The sequence below is a fragment of the Lichenostomus cassidix genome, chromosome 11, assembly GCF_008360975.1.
Source record: "Lichenostomus cassidix isolate B80296 chromosome 11, HeHo_3.0, whole genome shotgun sequence".
In the NCBI taxonomy this organism is placed as follows: domain Eukaryota; kingdom Metazoa; phylum Chordata; class Aves; order Passeriformes; family Meliphagidae; genus Lichenostomus; species Lichenostomus cassidix.
The window spans coordinates 19,363,675-19,383,966 of record NC_139492.1 but is presented as its reverse complement, the minus strand read 5'-3'; the positions used below and the strand labels follow the sequence as shown (position 1 = coordinate 19,383,966).

At 40.5% G+C, this 20,292-nt stretch overlaps 1 protein-coding gene across 3 annotated transcripts; it reads left to right on the top strand.

Annotated features, from left to right (window-relative positions):
- Positions 1–851: 851 nt before the first annotated feature.
- On the top strand, positions 852–20,271 carry LSM14A (LSM14A mRNA processing body assembly factor). 3 transcript variants are annotated; one of them, XM_085072061.1, is made up of 10 exons: positions 852–1,224; positions 8,952–9,115; positions 10,265–10,397; positions 11,436–11,555; positions 13,352–13,528; positions 13,841–13,903; positions 14,494–14,673; positions 16,176–16,347; positions 17,178–17,406; positions 18,463–20,271. In XM_085072061.1, the coding sequence occupies exons 1-10, from the start codon at positions 1,104–1,106 to the stop codon at positions 18,484–18,486; spliced, it is 1,383 nt and encodes a 460-aa protein (XP_084928187.1). In that variant the 5' UTR covers positions 852–1,103; the 3' UTR covers positions 18,487–20,271. The 3 variants fall into 3 exon arrangements, with proteins under 3 accessions (XP_084928187.1, XP_084928186.1, XP_084928188.1); XM_085072060.1 differs by having other exon boundaries at positions 11,433–11,555; XM_085072062.1 differs by lacking the exon at positions 13,841–13,903 and having other exon boundaries at positions 11,433–11,555.
- The last annotated feature ends 21 nt before the right edge of the window (positions 20,272–20,292 follow it).

Sequence of the window (20,292 nt, the reverse complement as noted above, 5' to 3'; positions counted from 1 at the left end):
TCCCCTTCTGAAAAAACTGGCTCGTTACTGCATTTCAAAGGCCTATTCTGAACAAAATACTTGAATACTTGCAACGTGATAAGGTCCAGTTGCTGAAACAAAAGCTAAGTCCCCTTTCCAGAGGTTGGTCTTAGTTATTTTCTAGGGGTGCCTGAGACTGTACCTGTGGCCTCCAACAGAAGCCTCATTCGTGATTCTTACTTAAGGGGCACAAATCAAGTGCAATCCCAAAATCATGAGGTGTTTGTGTTTACCCTTTTAGTACAAGTAAACACAAACTACTTGTACTAAAAGTGTTGGCTGGCAGGAGGAGTAAAAGGGAATCTCCCTAAAACACGAACCACTGTGACCATCCCGCACTCCCGCAGTTCTCCGCACGTACTCGACTGCTTATGTGGGTCACCGAGACTTGCCGTTCAGCGACAGGATTCCACAAGCACCCCCAAAACCCCAATCACCAAAGCTGCTGTCACCTGCCCGGTGACAGCTCACGGGCTGCGCCAGAGCCAGGGCTGCCGAGCGGCGACCCGGGACTGCCGAGCCCGGGGGAGCGCGGGGGGCAGCCGGGCCGGGCGGGGCCGAGCGGGGCCGGGCCGAGCCGAGCCGGGCCGAGCCGAGCCGAGCCGAGCCGAGCCGGGCCGAGCCGAGCCGAGCCGAGCCGGGCCGAGCCGAGCCGGGCCGAGCCGAGCCGAGCCGGGCCGAGCCGAGCCGAGCCAACAAAGCCCGCGCTCCGCTCCCGCCGCCGCGCTCGGGGCCCGATGCCGCTCCGCGCCTTTCCCGCCCCGCCCCGAGCGTGCTCGCCCGCAGCTCTCGCGAGAGCAGCCGCGCCTCCCAGCATGCACCTGGCGGGCCGGACGGGGGCGGGGAGGTGCTGTGAGGGAAGATGAAGGCGGCGGCCATGTTGGGAGCCGCGGGGCGCGGGCTGTGTTGAGCGCTCCGCAGAGGGCTGTGCTGAAGGCTCCGCTGCGCGGGGAGCGGTGGCTCGGCGCGGCAGGAGGAAAGCACCTACTACCACTCAGGGTCGGGCTTGCTTGGCTGCTCCTGCCCGGCTTGAGGAGCGCTCGGCATCGGAGAAGGGGTGTCCCTGACCGAGGAGCAGCGCCATGAGCGGGGGGACGCCCTACATCGGGAGCAAGATCAGCCTCATCTCCAAGGCCGAGATCCGCTATGAGGGGATCCTGTACACCATCGACACCGAGAACTCCACGGTGGCGCTGGCCAAGGGTAAGGACGCGGCCGGCCGGAGGAGCGGGCCCGGCGGCGCTCGGGGAGCGGGGCCGCGGGACGGGATCGAGCGAGGACCTCGAGCCGCGGCGCTGTCCGGGCGCTGAGGAGGCCCGGGGGGCGGCCTGCAGCCTGCGGGGGCCCGGCCGAGCTCGATCAGAGCCCGCCTCGTCCCGCCGTCCTCCCGGCGGGGCGGCTGCGGCGGAGGTGGAAGTGAGAGAGGGGTCTGGCTGGGAGAGCGCCGGCGCAATAGTACTGCGAGGTCCCGCTCCCCCCGGTCTCGCCTGCTCCGGGGAGGGACACTAGCGGAAAGGAACCAGGAGCGGTACCGAGCCGGGAGCTGCTCAGAGGAGTTCCGAATAGAGCCCAAGTATGAAGCCTGTGGCGGTGGAAGCGGTCCAGAGTCAGTGCGTAAAAGCGAGTAGGAGAGGGAGGCTAGAAAGAGGTTTTCTTTGCATCGTAAGAATTCCCGACCTACAGGGTATATAGGGCCGCGTATGACTGGATTGCTCCGCATCCTAGGACGGCAGACAGCTCGGGTCTGAAGGGAATCCTGAGTGCTGGATTACCGACAAAAGCTGAACGCGAGCTGTTAATTTTGGAGGTAAATTTTGGAGGTATATGGCACAGTGTAGTTCGAAATGTTATGAGAATGTTATTGGACAGAAGATACATATTTTTATATTTTTAAACGTCTGTATGTCGAGGGGGGGGGCTCTGCGTGAATGTATAAGAAAGTTAGACGTGTTTACTGAGAAGAGAGTTGGAGGAAAAAGAGAATCTTTGAAACTGGGCATCCGAAGGACTTAAGTGTTTCTCATGCATGATAATTTACACTCAACGTAAAACATTGTCAGCTTTTAATAACCTCTTTGTAAGAGATTCCGCAAAACTCAGCATTATTTTGCTTTACGCTTTTTGCATCTGTGAAGTCTTGCTAAGTAATCTAAATTCATATGTAAAAGCAGATAGTTTATCCAGCCATTAGGTAAGAGGAAAACTTGTTCTTTGTGTAAATGAAATATTTGGGGCAGAGGGGATTCCAAAGCTCGGTTCCTTCCTGATACGAACGGCTTAACGACGGTCCGTGCTGTTGTGCACAGCTGCCGTGGGTGCTGGTGGATACCGTGTGTGTGTTTGCTTTCACTGGCCTTTGTGGCAATTCTTGTTCGTGTGCTGTGTCACTTTAAGGCCTTCCCTTCACACAAACACTCCCCTCCTCCCCCCAGTACTGGTTAAGAGATAGATTACTCTGTTTTGTAAATTCTGATACATGGGCTCTTTGCAACACCTTACAGTGGGTTTGGTCCCAGGCTTACACAGTTCATTTATGGGGCAGTTTGCTTTCGTTATGTGATTTTTACTTATTTCTGAAATTGACTTTAGGTTAAATTACCTTGCTGGACTCGCATTCTCTACTTTGAAAGGACAGCTGGTTTTGGTTTATATTAATAAAAACTGGATACTGTGATTAAAAATAAATGTTCAGAAATTCCAGTTGTTAAGGTTTGTGCAAAAGCACAAGGAATCCTGTCCTTGAGGATTTTGTGATAGTCTTGTCCAAAATTAGACTGATTTAGTGCTGACCAAGCCAATTTTGCATGACTTCTCAAGAGTGGTTAAGTCATGTTATGGCATATCTGCCAAAGTGTACATATTTAAGACAGATCAAACTACAGTTACAAGTCTAATCTACTCTCTTCCCGTAGTTCTCATTAGAAATGTAAATCTAAACCATTGGATTTGCTTTAATAAAACTTGGCTTAGTTAGCTGAAGAATCTGTGTTTTGTAATACAGTGTTATGATTCAGAAGAGAATAAACCAGTATTTCTAGGCCACATGGAACCAAAAATCTTGAAATTAATCTGGAGCTGATAACAGCCGTATTAGACTATAGAGCAGTTCACTGTGCTGATGAATAGAATACTCCACTCGAGAGTATTCAGGTTTCTGAAGGCTTAGGCCATTGAATGTATATGACCGTGTATATGCAAGGTGGTGAGTGTGCTTAATTATTGGCCAGGTCTGTATGTGAAAGATGCAGAACTTGTACTCTAGCTGTAAATGTGTTGATCAGGTCATAGTTACCTTTTCTTCCTGTGCTGTGTCCAGAAGTCAAACCAGAACAGTTTAGTGTGAATCTTGACCAGAAATGTCAAATTTTCTGTCAGAAAGAGACAAAAAAGCATATAGAAAAGTATCCTTTCTTTGAGGATTTTGTGATAGTCGTGTCCAAAATTAGACTGATGTAGTAGTGCCATGCCGAGGGACTTGGTGCTTTCAGTTGCTCAGCTGTGTAGACTGTGTGATATGTCTGTTCCCTGAATTGAGTGCAGGGCAGCTAATCATTATTCATATTCTAACTGAAGTCACTGAAATGGTGACATAAAGTGCAAAAGTACTGGTAGAGTCTGTTCTTGAATAACTGCGGGTCTGCTCAGCAGTAGGATTTGTGTGGGCTAAACCAAAGTCAAGAGATTAATCTCATGGAGTTATATTCATGGAATGCCTTCATTTGTCTTAGATTGTCTGGGGTTTCAGACAGAAATAAGATTTTTGGGTTGCCAGCACAGACTGTCGTCCTCCCTTACTGAAGGCAATATTTTCTAGCTCTCTGATCAGCGTTTTGTTCACAACGTTGTGATCTTTTCACTAAGCAAAACTTGTGGCTTCTGTCTCATGAGTTAGAGAAAGATAGGAACTGTTAAATATTGAGCATAACATTTTTACCTTAAGCTGGAGTCTGATATGGAAAATGATGCATTGTTTCACAAACTATTTGAGTGTGTAGTTATTTAAGTAACAGGGAAAACACCCATTCATAGTGGATTCCAGACACTAAGCAAGCATTTGAGATTCTTAAATATCATTGGTTCGTATGTTTTCTTTGGATTGACAGCTTTTCAGAGACCAAAAACCACTCATCCTATTGTCAAACCTCAAGTTAAATTAACTTGAAATGTCCTTCTAGATCATGGTTCTAAGCAATACTTACTTTTTAAAAATCCATTAACAATTTTAAAAACATCATTAAGCCCAAGCAATTTAAGAGTAGTTTGCGAGCCATGGTTAGTTTTCGTGCTGGAAGATGATTGCTGCCGTACCTGGGCAGTTACAGAATAATCACAGTGCTTGATCTTAAATGTTGTGGCATTAAAAAGAAGTGATTGTACATATTAGTAATACATAATGCTTTTCTATTTCAAGGCACCGGTTTAGAGAGGGTTATTTTTAATGCAGATAAGCTGTGTAAGAATAACCATGTTGGGTCAGAAAAAGCTTTGTTCCTTCAACAGCAGGGAGTCCTTAGGTATGTGAGCATACAACAAAATTTTATGTTGTCTCTGGTGTAATGCATCAGTTATCACTTAGCAACTCTTGGACCATTGAGAGTTGCATTTGGAACCATTATGATTGATAGATATTAATGAAGCAGCTTCTGGTAATTTTAAGAAGTAGTTAAACTTCTGGCATTTTCAACCATCTGTGATAGCGTTGTCCATGGTATAATGACGCATCAAAAGGAAAACTTCCCTTTTAGACTTTTACAGAACATTAGTTGCAGATCAAAGACTCAGAAATGTAGACAGAGGACAGTTAAAGTTTTGTGAAGACTTGAGTTTATTTGGGATGGGAGCAGGAGAGGGAATGGTTAAATTTTCATCAAGTTTTTGTGAATGTATTTTTTAGTCAGCTAAGTAACATGCTCCCTGTATGTCTTGAGATTTAGGGCATGTGTGCCAAACCAAACTTGTGCATAGTATGTCACAGCAGAAAAATTCCTCTTGTCAAAGTCCACTCCTGGCTATTGCCCTCATCCATCTCCCTTCAAACTCACCATCCCTGTGAGTAAGGGAGTGCAGGCTGAATTAATTGTTTTGGAGAAATAAGACCGGCATGAGCTCGGTGTGGTGTGCAGGTATCAAAACATGTTTACAGTGAAAAGGTTGTGATGTTTGGGGAGAGGTGGCAATTGAAATTACTTGTTCACTTGTGGTGGTCTCATTTTAGTCATCGTGTTCCTCCTGAGTGCCTTAAGAGTAGGGAGGAGCTGGTTTCTGTGTACGTTTTCCCCTCAGGGAGTGAGGAGACTGTGTCAGTGTTGTGCATACAGACAGAACTACCTGTTTGCAGTAATTCATGTTGTAGGGGAACAGAGTCCTCTTGCTGGCAGAGTAAATAGCTTCACTTCTGATTAACATTCTGGCTTAAATTCCCAGTGTTAATCAACAAGCAATCATCTGTTACCTGACAGGGAGGGTTGCAATGTTGCCATTGAATGCTACAGTAGTATAATATGGTAATATACATTAAAATGTGATATAGTAATAACATCACAGTCAAAATCTGTACAAAAGTTTGCTCACAGCACTTTAATGTGAAATTGGTGGAACTACTTGGGCGCAAGTACATATATGAATAGGCTCAACAGAATTAGTTCTATCTAGCTACTTAATTGTGTGTATTTGTACTGATAAAAAAACAATGTTTGCTCTTGACATCTACTGCTTGTCTTTTTGTTTGCAAGTCCTTAAGCCAGTTTAGCTCTTTCAAAAACAAAAGAAAAGACCAGTCCTGAAATCAGCAAGGTAAGATTAACTAGATTTACCCCAGTTGTAAGATTGTATTGTCTTTCACGTGCTTATTTTCATCTCTCACTCTTCAGTAATTTGCTATGTAAGAACCGTGGCACCTTGTTCTGGAGGAAGGAGGTAGTCTGAGCAAATTCCCCAAGAGACAGAGCTGGATGGAGCTCTAAGCTTGCTGCTGCTCTAATACCTTGTTGCTTTTGATACTCCGGCAACTTGGTATTTCTGATTATGAAAACCCATGGTAAAAGCTGTTTAGTTCTAAAATCTGTTGTACTGGCTACTTCTAAAACTAGACTTCTTACTTTAATGAGCTCTGATTGTGTTAAATCCTAATCTAAGTGAGGAAAGCAGAAACTGTAAAGATAGATATGCCTTTGCAAAATACAAAAAGTAACTTTCAGCTCCTTATCTTGCATTACTCTGAAGGAACTGACTGGAGTGGACACTATAAAAGCATTAAGTAGCCCTTTCTTGCATCACTGCACATGCAGTTCTGGTTCCTGCTTTAAAAGGAAGTTGCACTTGGAGTGGTTATTTGGGTTGCTTGTGGCAAGAGGACAAGTCTGAACTGCAAGTCAGGGGAGTTTGCTTACCCCTCTCCAGCAGAGCAAATAATCTTCATTGGATAAAATTGTGTTTATATTTTGCAGAAGGTTGTGATAAAACCAGTTTGATTTGGGGCGGGGGAGAAGTAATGGAAAAGAGTCAAACTTTCAGTAGCAATTCTTGATGTGTTTTATTGCTAAACCATTGTCGACCATATCAGTGTCTTGGGCTAGCTGTATAGACAGCTGAATCTCTTAAAGGTGAATTCTAAATTTTGGAATTGAAAATACTTCCTTTTGATGTTATGGTAATTTTATGGTGTGGAGAAAGGCATTGTTTTTGGCATACACTGAAATCCTTTTACCTTGCTTTCAGTGTGTCAGTAGATGAAAGTCTGGTGGTTCACCTTTTTTTTTTTTAATTGGTTTAGAATGGAGGAAGATGATTGCCAGGTGTTAATCCTGTTCCTGTATGTGTAATGGGACATTAGTGTTAATATTAAAATACTTACCTGTGCAGTGTAGCTCTGACTTAAGAGAAATACTTTCAAAGCATGTTTCCTCCATAGTTTATCAGATTTTTATTTCCATGTAAAGGAAAGATGCAACCCTCTAACTTACTACCCTTTTTCTGTGGTGTTGCTACAGAGTAGTTTCTTCAGTTTAGCTAGAAAGTAAAATCCTTTGGTAACTTACTGATCACACTCTGGCCATTTCTGTGCATCTTTGTAGACAAAATGGCTACTAGAGAAACCATTTCAGTGTGGGGCAGAAAGAAGCAGTAGAAAATCAACTTTGGTTTTACTTACCAAGACAGCAGGTCAAATGATGGAATGAAAGTGCAAGATAATTTATTAGTTATCTGATAAATAGAGTATAAGATGGCCAGAAAGTGAGGGTTGATCCATGATCAAGATAGTATAATAGAAAAGTCTGGTGAATAAAAAGCAATGGAACAAATTACAGGAATGCACATCACAAATTGATACTGTTACTAAGCTGCTGTGCATTACTTTGAGTTAATTTCTGCAAACTCTTAAACTTCAGACACCTTTTTCTGTAGAGGAAGAGAGGACAGATTCCTCTTCGAACAAGGATTGACATTAACTAAACAGTGTGCGCCTTTTTACATTGCTCACATTTTGTAGTACCATTCAGAGCAGACTTTCAGATGCACAGAAACAGTAAAGTTAAGGAAAGTCAGCTGGGTAGATGATACATGAACAAAATAATTGTAACCACTTAATGTTATTTTCTTTTGTAGTGTGGACATGATCTCTTTACCCCTGAATTATGCTTCTTAGAAAGATTTTAATACCTGACTGTTAAGCTCTGTTTATGCAGTATTACAAGAAACAACACTGATGGAAGATGGCTGGTGCAGCCTGAGAAGTGACTCAGTATCACTTTATCCATCTCTACAGGAAACTGCTTTTCTTGACTAATGATTCTATGGCTGCAAATAAGTGCCTAATGATGTCTCCAAAATGTTGATGCATCTGAAAATGGAGGGAAATCTAATTCTGGTAAATTAAAGCAAAATACAGATTTTTCTCAGCATAACCTGTACCTTGCAAAGCAAACACTTTCTAAAAAGGCTGGAGCAAAAACAGTTACGAGGGATTGTTGAAGCTGCTACAAGTTGATGAGATTGTGATTGAACGTGACTGTCATGATTTTGGGGGTTTGGTTTTTTTTTTTTTCCTCTCTGGTTTCAATTCATTGTTTAGTTTGTGCTCACAAAACTAGCTCTTGGAGACAAATCTCTTCTTCAGTTATTTGTTTGTTTCACTTGATACTCACCCAGGGTTGGCATTCCTAAGGTGGGGAAAAGTTTCTGAGAGGACAGTGACAGCAAGTGATGGTATCCATGTGCAGTGGTAGTGATTATATGTAGTGCAAAAGGAAGAGCTTGATAAGCTTCATTACTGTGCAGTCAGAAAGCTGTTGGAATTCATACAAGTAATTTAATGTTTGGGTATGCTGCACACCAGGAAGATATGCTCCAGTGAGTTTGCTTAATTTGACAGATCATATGACATCATATGAACCTTACGACCAGTAAGAAGAATGCATTTTGCTTAGGGAAAATTGTATATACATACCACAGAATTCCTCATGTTTTATTAAATTTGAATCTGTTGAGAAATACTTCACATTTGAGAATTTTTAATATTCTAGTTTTTAGTAGTATTAGCATTTTTTTTCCTGTTTTGCAAGTGCAGAATATGAAGTATGTGAACTCATGTATTCCTTAATTCATAGGACTGACTTACCAGCCAAAAAAAAAAAGCCTTGCTGCTTACCCTTACCCTTACAAAATAGTTGAAATATGCAACATATAATCGATAGTGTAAGTGTTGTCTCAGTCTTTCTGCTTGGTTTTTAACTCAGATTTTTAAAATAAAATTACATGTGTATGTCTGAGGGGAGTTGATAATGATAAAGAATATGATGCCTATTTAATAAGGATTTTTTTCTCACTTAAATTTTATTTTTGTAAAAGCTGGTGGTCTCTGCAGTATATTTGCAAGCCTTTTGTTGAATGTGGGATGTTTTTATTCTCTTTCTCCCTTCCCAATTTTGCAGTTCGCTCCTTTGGTACAGAAGACAGACCAACGGATAGACCCATCCCACCTCGCGATGAAGTCTTTGAGTATATTATATTCCGTGGCAGTGACATTAAAGACCTGACTGTCTGTGAGCCACCAAAACCTCAGTGCTCCTTGCCACAGGATCCTGCTATTGTTCAGGTAAGTCAGAACAGAGTTTTAAATAATTGTTGCTGAAGAGGTAACCTGCTAGCTTAAGTGCTGTCTAGCTGAGTGTTTAAAAGTTAAAATGTTTGTTACTGTAAAGTTCACAACCCAGTGTGAAGGGGTTTTCCCCTTTCATGGTCTTTAACTGGGAAAATGAAGGTTGAAATCTAACTCTACCACAGTGCACTACATACCAAAGCTGCTGTTTTTTCAAAAACAACTAATGACGTTTTGTAGGTCTTGATGTCTCTTTTGAAAGAGACTTTGCTTAGGAGGACGCATGGTTCTTGGATTTGGTATAAATCAAATGGAATAGATGTTGAAATATCTCCAAATCATTAGTGCTTTTTGTTTGTTTGTTTTATTTTTGTTTCAATGTTCAACTTTTTTTGCTTGCTCTGACTTTAGAGTGTTTCATCTAGCTATGTGTTTTTAAACAGGCTTCATACTATAAGGCAGTTATTTGAAAAGCAAATACTTGATTTCTGAAAGGTAAACTTAAAACTTGAAGCCTTCAGATTTAGTTAGTCTGTCACTTCATAGCAAATGGACTGACAGAATTTTCTCAGAAATTTGTTGGCTCTTTGATTGTGCTTATGGGGTATCTTTAAACCATCCCTGATAGCAGTCAGAAAACTCTTGCTTCAAATGGAGATTGATAATTCCGTGTAATATGATTCTAATGCTTTATCTATTCTGTTGGATAAAGTCATTGATACTTCCTTATGAGGTGCCCTTGCAATCCCCTTAAGGGCTTTTATTAAATTTTGTGCAACTCCTTCTGTCAGTTGTAGTCGAGAGTGCTGAAGTTGCATTACTGTGGACCCCAATAATAGTGATCACCCCAGGCTCCTCCAGTATGTTTGGGTGTCTTATTGTACCTGTGGGGTTTGGAATTTCAAGGAAAAATGTGAGACGCTTTCCAGAGAGTCCAGTGTTTGAGGTTATAGGGAAAAGATTGCAAAATTTTATGGTACTGTTTCCACAGGTCTGTGATGGTGGAAGGGTAAAAGTACTTTCTAAGCTTTACATACTTGTGAATATGTTATTTTAGAGTTTCTACATTTCTTGCCTTACAGAACTATTTCCTAATTTTTGTATAAATATGAATTTTTGCTAGTGTATTGTGTGTTTTATCTTTAGTCTTCACTAGGATCTTCAAGTTCATCTTCATTCCAGTCTGTGGGGTCCTATGGTCCCTTTGGCAGGATGCCTGCATACAGTCAGTTCAGCCCGAGCCCACTGGTGGGGCAGCAGTTTGGCGCTGTTGGAGTTGGTAGGTTCACTTTGATTAGTTGGTGCTTTCCTGTGAGTGAAGCTGTGCATGTGTGCACAGACAGTAATGACTGCTTAGAATTTCATCAGTATTTTATCCTAAGGCAGATTCAAAGTCTTCAATCTCTAGCAGTCCTGCAGTTTGGGTCAAAAGTAGAGAGTTTTTCATAGTCTTTGCATCTCAAATCAAAATAATTGTGATTCAGGACTAAACACTTATCTCAGAGGGATGAGTGAGGAAGGGTTCCTGTATTCAGGAATTCATTCTCTTTATTCTATTTTGTGTGCATTCATTGCATTCATCATGTGTTCATTGTATTTCACAAGTGCTAGAGGCAGCCTCTCCAGAGAAGCCCCATAGTTGTGCTGTCGGATTGACCAGGTGCTGTGTGCCTTAACTAAGGATTTTGATTATTCAGCAAGCATGTGCCAGCACAGTCCTCCAGCTGTTTGTGAGGTGTTGGCTAGGTGGGAAATACGTGCTTGAAGTATTTGTGAGCTGCATGGGGTAGTTGCTCCTTTGTACTGCACATTCTCTGAGACTGACCAACCAACTTTGCTTCCTCCCTGAGAGTTTATTTCACTCTCATGGAGGAAGAAGTTCAGTTTTTTCACACAGGAGCTTACAGTCTTGTAAATTACGGCAGCAGTGTTACTCCTGGTACTGAAAATGTTAGCCATGCAAAAGGAAGGCTGTAAAATTGGCCATAATTTGGTATCAATTGATAAGATGTGGCAGTCATATTTTTGCTGAAAGGATCTTAAGTGGAAATATGTACCAATGGCATGTATGGCTCCATAAGACGACTATGTTTTGTTAATGTTTGTGATACTGAAGTTAGAAGTGCTCTTTTAGTTCTTATTTTAGATTAAAAAATCAAGATATTAGTCTTAACAACCTACTGCACATACATATGTTAAACTAGAAGTGTATGGGAAGAGCAGACTTAACTACCTAATATGGCTTCACTAATCATTTAGTGCTAATTAAAAAAAGTCTAAACGAGAGTTTACAACGATATTATTTCTTTCAAAGCAGGAGGTTCTTTAACATCTTTTGGAACAGACTCTTCAGCCAGTGCTAGCATGTCCCAAAGCACTGCAGTTGGTTCTGCGTTTACAACAGATGCAAGATCACTAAAAACACAGATGTCTCAAGGTAAAACTTTTTTTAGTAACTTTGATTATTTTTTTACTAGTTGTGTTCCTGTGACTTTGGTGGTTGCCAGAAATGCCAGCCAACCAGCTGAATTCTCTCATGAAAACAGCTGGTATTAAATCCAGGAAATACTGAGAGGCTTTGTATTTGCTCTTTAAATGTGTTTTCTCTACATCTTGGAGTGCTTTAGGTAGTAACACATTTGTTGTTACCCTTAAAGCAACTCTGCTGAGAAGTAGGACTTAAGTGAAATAATGTTAGCAGATAGGTGCATGTGGAAATTCAGTATTGATTCCAATAAAATCAGTTTTATTGATGACAGAGCTCAAGATGCTTCATGCTGACTGAAATGTGAAGTCCTTCAATTTACAATTTTAAAGTCTTTATTGCTAGCTGTAGTTTTTTTGTTCATGTATAGGTATATAGATGATATGAACAGCAGACCTGCTTTCCTGCAGAGCTGGTGACACGACTTTCAAGTCAGCTTAATAGTAACAGGAACTGTATGGATAGTTGCAATATTGGAAAAAAGGAGATTCTGGGTCGTATTTAGGTGGCAAAGAATAAGGAAATTAGACATTGAGCACCTTCACCCTCAACCTTCATGCAAATGTTAACATTGTTCTTTAGAATCCCAAACCCCTTTATTTCCTGCTCTTGCTCTTCCAGTCTTCATTGCTGTGAGTAAAAGTGTGTGCTGAGATATATTCCTAATGCTATTTTTAAATTATGTGGTCATGTCAAAAGGCAAAACAATTAAAGCAAACAGATTTTCTTCCTAAATTCCAGTTGAGATTTGTATACCCACTAGGAGTGTTTCTAGGACTAGTTGAGTGGGTTGCCAAAAATAAGTTCTACTTTGTTGGATTAACTGAAGGGGGGAGAGGTATGCTGAGCATTTCTCTACTGAAATAGTAGTTTGCTTTTCTGTAGTTAAAACCTGTATGATCCATGGACATGCACGGGATATGTATGATGTATGCTCCAGATGAATGTACATTCTGCCACAACACATTTTTTCTCTGTGTTTTTGCTTTTAAAAATACTTTTCATCCATATAGATAGCAAGGATGATATGTTTACGTTTTTTTCTTTTGTTTCCTTTGTGGGGTTTTGTGGTTTTGGTTTATTTTGAGTTTTTCTTTTGTTAGTTTTGTTATGGGATAGAACCCTGTTCTTTCACTTGGACTTGAGTCTTATTCTAATTTCTGAGTAGATTTACCTGTTTGATGTCGTAGACTTGTCTGGCTGGATCAGTGGCTCTGTTCTGGATGTGGTTTTGCCTTCAGCCACTCGTGCTGCACATGGCCCTGTGTGAGCAGTGCTGTGTGGAGCAGCTTCCACAGCCCTGTCCCTGCAGTGAGGCTGGCCCCAGCCACGGCTGTTCCCTGCATGGGCAGGGATCCTCCAGCAGTGCCTCAACAGTGTCACAACTGCCTTTGGGAGCAGCCTCTTCCTGCTTGGCATCCCAGGGAGGCAGAAGGAGCATTTTTACCTCCAGTCAATGCAAAAATTTCATTCCGCAGCTAAATGCACATCATTAATGGCTTGGTAGGGATTAGCTGTCCTACCCATCTATTCATCTTGTTTTTTAGACTGAGGGAAGGGGTATTGCTAAATATCCTTCATTCTGAATTAGTGGATCTGATAGTGCAGAATTATTTTTTTTTAACACAGCTGTCTTGACTGCTAAGGCAGATAAACCTGTCAGTCTAGATTGGTTGAGACCAGTAATTCACTTTTGTATATGAGAAATAACCCTTTGGGCTTTGGTTTTGTTTTATTTTTTTCCCCAGGTCGTTCAAGCCCTCAGATGGACCATTTGAGAAGGAGCCCCACCATGGAACAAGCTGTACAAACAGCTTCAGCCCACCTGCCCACTCCAGCACCAGTTGGGAGGAGGAGTCCTGTACCAACCAGACCTTTGGTGTCTGCAAGCCAAAAATCCTTAGAGAGCCAAGAGCATAGACGAGGTAGGTTTGGATAATTTTCGTACAGCTTATTTCCTTCCATACACATACAAAGTACTCTTTTTAGGGTTAATACATAGGAATTTTGCTGCTGTCTATTACTGCTAGGCTGGCCAAGAGAGACCTAGATTAGACTCATATTTATTCTTAAATTTAAGCATATATTCTAAATTACATTTTTTTTCTTTTATGATTTAAGTATGTGGTTTACATTTATAGGTTAAGATTTTTTTTAAAATCTGAACTATATATAGGAAAGTATGATCAAAAATACCTAATTGGATAAACAAATAATGTTTTTATTTCCAACTTTAGCTGAAGCACACAAGGTTTCAAGATCAGAAAATGAACTCAGAAATGAAAACAAACGACAAATTGGTAAATCTTGTTTTGAGAAATAGCTATCGTTGCTTTCAGACCAATACAGTTTTTTAAAAATTTGCTAAAATACATAAATTCTTTCCCATTTTGCTTCTAGAGGGTAACAACTTTGCATTGAGCCAGAAGAATATAAGCAAATGAAATCGACATTAAACAGAAGATCTCTTCTTGTTGCTTTATACTAAGCAATCGATTTAAATAAAAATGTAAATCAAGGAATATTCAGGGATACATAAACATAATAGCATGAAACAAAAACCTTTCCAGAAAAATATTTGACTGAAAAGCCACTAATATTTTAACACTTCTTCCAAAAGCTTTTAATGACTTCTAGAGAGTCTTTTAACACCCAAATTCAGAACTGTTAATGTTTTCTGTGTCACTGCCGTCATTATTGTACCTGAATTTACAAATTACAAGCTGCTCTGATGGGACTTTAAACAACATGCATCTTCTTCCTGCACTTCCGAAGTCCCAACCTGTTACCCCAGGAATCAGAAAGCAAACCAAAGACCAAACACCCTCCACCACCCTCAGAAAAAATCCAATCCACAAAGCAAAACCAGACAGAATTTTCCTCTTTTCAGTTCCAGGTGCACCTGCAGCACGGAGAGGCCGTGGAGGTCACAGAGGGGGCCGAGGAAGATTTGGTATTAGGAGGGATGGTCCAATGAAGTTTGAGAAGGACTTTGACTTTGAAAGTGCAAATGCACAATTCAACAAGGAGGAAATTGATAGAGAATTTCATAATAAACTTAAATTAAAAGGTAAACCAATTTTTGCTTTAGATTTGAGCATGGAAAAACTGTGTCTTGCTGTTTTGATCCTACTTTGGAGAACAACTCTCAAAAGGCATATAGTATTAAGTCTTGTTTGCAGTCATTAAAAAGCAAATTTAAAAACCAATTAATAAGTAACTGGGATCATATATTAATTAAATACTTGGACCAATGTTTTGAGTTTTAACTGGCAAATATCATATGTCAAGTTCTAACAAGTCTCTGTTAAAAATGCAGATTACTTGACCAGAAGTCCCAATAGTGTTTGTTACTTTGAAGTTCTGGAAAGGATGCAATAAAAGAAAACCCATGTTTCAGGTTTTCAGTTATTAGACCAAAATTATAATGTCAATTATAGACCAAAAGCAAACAAAAAACCAGGAGTTTGGGATCAGAACTTCACTGTAGTATGCAGGAGAGTTTGTTCGAAAGTTTGAAGCATTTCCTTGCTTTTATCGTTTTCCAGAGGAACACAGGAGTCGTTAGAAACCATGCTGCCAGCGCTTTTTTCTAGCAGGCTTCTGTTTTGATTACCTCATTCTCTTGTGACCAGCCACCTGTTTGTTACACTGCTGCTACTATTTTCGGACAAAATTGTTGCAGGTTAATATAGTGCGTTCCCTATTTCAGTGAATGATTGGCTAAAAGCTGAGAAACAAAAGGTAGAAATAAATGGTCAGATTTCAGCATACAGTAAAAGCATCAGTTGAGTCCCATAAGATCTGGCCTGTGGTGCTTGCCTGTTTTTCTGGATCATTTTTCAATGAGTTGGTGGTTTGCTGTTCATATTGTTTTTTATCAGAATAATAAAGAGAAAACGGCAAGCTAACTATAAATTGCTATAGAAATGATTGTGAGTGGTAATTCTTGTGTTTGGTCAGGGAAGGTTGAATTGGTTATTTGAAGTTTATGCACAGCATAATGAGATATAAGCTGTAAACATTTAGGAATGGTATTTGAAGAGAGTAGTAGGAATGAGATTTGAAGATGGTAATAACTGGTTTTGTTGAACCATCAGTGTTTTCAGTACCAGTCAAAACAGTAAGTTGAACTTGAAACATTATTAGGAAAGGTACACATCACAAAGTCAGAATGCTGGCCCTGCATCTCAGAGGAGATAACAGCAAAGCCGGAAGACAAAAGAGAAGGGCAACGTGATGAACAAAACCATTGGGTGGCTTTTAGGAGGATTGACTGAATGAGGCTCTTAAGCCCAGGAAAGAAGTAGCTGAGAGGGGAGAAAATAGAAGGCTATCAAATCGTTCTGCTACGGGGTTTTTTGTTAACTAAACCCACAGGAAGCATAGAGGACATGAAAGCTCCAGACAGCAGCAGCAGAACATCCTAATTTCTGTCAAATTATTTGACTTCCATATTAAATTATGGAGGGGGTTTTGTATTTTTGAGTGTTCAGTATAGTTTCTCTCTGACTGAGAAGAAGTTAATGGTGCTAGTTTTTTCAGGCTTCTGTTTACTTTTTATCTTTGCAGAAGATAAACTTGAGAAACCAGAGAAGCCTGTAAATGGAGAAGACAAAGGTGACTCAGGTGTTGATACCCAAAATAGTGAAGGGAATGCCGATGAGGAAGATCCACTTGGACCCAACTGCTACTATGACAAAACCAAATCCTTCTTTGATAACATTTCCTGTGATGACAATAGGTATGGCCTGCAAAGAGAAGCTTGTTAGTCTGCTTAATGCATGTTTATATCATAAGATGTACTGTCAGTGCTACTCATTACAATCAACTCTGAATCAAAGGTGATTAGAGCTTATTTCCACATGTAGCAGGCAAAAATAAAACAAGAATACAAAGCACAAAACTTCTTTGTGGGCAGGTGCAATATGTTCATAGGAAGATGTTTTAAGATGGTTTAGAGCCATGCTTTTAAAACTTAATGCACAGGCCAATATCCAGATTTACTAAAGTGGGGATTTTTTAGTTTGTTTTGCTTTGCTCCTAAATTAACACTTTAGTTAAATCAATTATGACCTTTCTTTGGTAATGGTTTCTAAGCAAATTACATAACTGTCTCGGTCAATAGTGTTGTTACAATGGGCAGATAGCATTTCAGAAAAATTAAAGCTTATCTTTTGCTGCTCCCTTTTTATTAGACACGATGATGAGGATTGCTGACCTATTTTGACTTGCAGGACGGGGAGGGGAGTGGTTTGTTGTACTCACAGCCAGATAACATCTGTAACTGTAAACTGTTTCTTGCTTTAAATGATGCTGTGTGCAGAGGATAGAGCGTGCTTTTCGATATGGGAAACTCCTAGAGCATAATTAATATCTAATTAATGACTCCATTACATGTTCCTTCCTGACTATTGCAGTGAACTGTGGCAGACACCTAGGTTCTTGTAGAAGGGATAATATGGAGATTTACAGTGTGGTTAATGTACCATTTTTCATCTCATGGGCTCTCTGGCCGCCTCTCCCTTCCTTCCCAAGTGTTTCACAGCAGTCCACGTTTGTTCTGTGTGGCAGGGAGCGACGACCCACCTGGGCTGAAGAGCGGCGGTTGAACGCCGAGACCTTTGGCATCCCCCTGCGCCCCAACCGCGGCCGCGGCGGCTACAGGGGCAGGGGCGTCATGGGCTTCCGAGGGGGCAGAGGCCGAGGGGGCGCCAGAGGAGGCTTCACCGCCCCCCGCGGCTTCCGCGGTGGATTCAGAGGAGGCCGTGGAGGCAGGGAGTTTGCTGACTTTGAATATAGGGTAAAGTGTACTTCATGTTACTGTGACCCCATCCGCTGTTCTTGGAAAGGAGCGGATAAAAATCTGCTGCTCTTAGATTTGATGTTGAACTAGAACTTTTGGAATACGATTTTGCAGCGACTCTGAGCTACTTTATTGGAAGTCCATTAATGCTGAAATTTTGGTTACTTAGCATAATTTTACTATCAACAGCAACCAAAAATAAAGGTTGCCTTTCTTCATATGCTCCAAGTAACTATTTGATAGCTGGTATTAGGGAGGAAACGGAAAAAGAGGGGAAAAAAGTTACTACAGGTTGAATGCAAGTGTTAGAAATGTAAATTGCAAGCATTTTTCTAAGCAATATTGTAAAATATAAAGAATGAGAGGGAATAATTTAACTTGCTTCCATTGTGCAGCAAACTTTTGAATTCTTTGTGGATGAGTTAGCACAAAGCCTGTAGACTGGTGTACTGGTTAGAATCAGTAACAAAACTATCCAGATTGGTTCAGGTAGCCTAGGCTTTTAGAGGTCTAACTGGGACAGAGCTTCTGGTAGTTTACTGCATGAGCAATTAGAGTTCTGCAGACAAACATCTCTGATTTCTGATAGAAGTTTTAATTTCTTAAAAAAAATGGGAGGTTTAATCACAGCAGATTTCTCTCTGTTGTGAGAGACAGATCCCTTAGCTGTTCTTGATTAGTTTGCAACTGTTAGTCCTGTGATTTAAAGAAACTTTTGGTAGCCGAACATAAATGGAAATGAGGGATTGAAGATTAGCAATTTGAATTTCTGAACAAGAGTTTTGCTGCCTTCCAGATGAGTAGGAGGTGGTGCAAGGGCTGAGGATTTGTGCTGTGCTTGTAGTCAGAGTGATGAGCTGCTCCACTCTGCTGCTGCCAGACTGAGGGGGTTTGACCAGATGCCAACCTGATCACATTAGGAGGTCTCCTTTCTGCTGCAGGAGATGGGGAATAGCCAGCGCAGCACAATTGCTCCAAGGGCTGTTGCCCAGATTAATCTGTGAGCTTTGTTTTGCAAAATGAATTTTAACATTGTACTTTTGTTCCCTCTAGAAAGACAACAAAGTTGCTGCGTAGTCTACAAGAAAGCTGAAGCCAGGTGAACATCTAGATCTTCTTGAATCAGAGAATTAGTTTTGATCTCTGCAGAGAATGAAGTTAATTTGCTGTATACTTGTCACCAGCACTGGGATTTAACTATTTAATTTCAAAGGGGTGTAATGCAGTTACTTTTGAGAAATGGCCATCTTTGAAAACAGTGAGCATTAAATATATTTGAGACAGAAGGATAAGTAATTTCTTATGTATAGTTAATTATAAGCAGTACTTCGATGGAGTTTAAGTATTTTTTCATCACTGAAAGGGTTTTTCTTATTACTAAACTGTATTTGATAATTGCTTCAAGTTGTAAGGACAATTGTATGCAGAAGGCCGTCGATACTGTGAGTGTTTTGACCCACCGAAGGTTGTTTTTTGGAAATCCTGTAAAATCCCTTTTGAGGTAGTTGTTCTTGTATCAACTAGGGTGCTGGATAGTAGAAAACTTGCTTTGTCAGTCAGATATGTACACACAGTAAATACTGTTTCTTAGGCAAAGGAAAGTTTTTATATAGTTGTAAAATTCCATTATATCCCATTGCCAAAGAAACATTACAAACTTTGTATAGCTGTATAAAAAGCAACTAATTTTTTAAAGAATAAACATTTTTAAGTCGGTAAACATACTGTTATTGCAGAAGTTGATATGCTGAAGAACACTGAATTAGTTGGTTTTTTTTTCTTTAGCAGCTTTTCGGGCTTAAATGTTTGATTTTATATTTGGACTATAATGAAGTTTTGAAAATGTTCTTCCATTACACAAAACTGGATACACGCTTCACTGCTCTTGCAAGAATTTGATTTTGTAGTTTCTGGCATATCACAGGATTTGACCAAGTTAAGGAGATATTTTCAAAAAAAAGGAGAAAAAGAATTTTCGTATGTCAAGATTTGCAATTAATTTTACTTAGTGAGAAATATTAACTTTTTTTAATAATGGGCCAGGCACATGAGTTAGTGATTCTCCTGGAATGCCTGGGATGAAAGTCTGTCTCCATCTGTCAATTCTTGAAACGTTAACTTTGTTGTAATACCTGTAGACATGAGCAATTTAAAGAATTCTTAGTGTTTGAAGTTGTTTGCATTTTGATAGACCGTAGCTTGGAGACATTGAGACTCTGGTTCTAAGACTGCGAAGTCACAAATGACAGTATGGACTTTTTGCCAATTCTGGATGACTAGTTGCAACTTTCTGATATGCTGAAATAGAAGGTCATTTGTGTCTGTGTATGTATATGAAGGCCACAGGAATAAAGGGATCCAAAGATTACATAACTTTGATCTAATTTGCTGATTTTTTTTTTTTTTTACTTCAAAATGTTCAGTGGTGATAAAGATGTGGAAAACTGCACTGTTGAAAAATTGGAATATTTAAAAGTGGTTGATAGAATCTTAATTTTATAACTTTTGTATAGCACTACAAGGAAGTATTTTGTAATTGGTTTCTTTATTCAGGTCAAGTATTTGACAGCTGTAGAAGTTAGATAATATTGTTTAGTAATGTTTTTGCATGTTTAACAACTGCCTTTTGGGATCCACAAGTCATGATTCTGAACACCTATTGAGATTTTTGACCGTAGAGGCAAGTGCTGTCCTGTTGCAATAACTCTTTACTGTCTGAGGTGTTCCAGCTGTAAATACCCGGGCCGGGAGCCCCGGGTAGGGGCAAACCCTCGGTGGCCCCGCCCCACCCCGCCCGACCAGGCTTCCTGTTTGTTTTTTTTTTTTATTTTAAACCAGAATAAACTGTTCAGTAAAAGCGGTCCGTGGGCGGTTGTTTTTGTG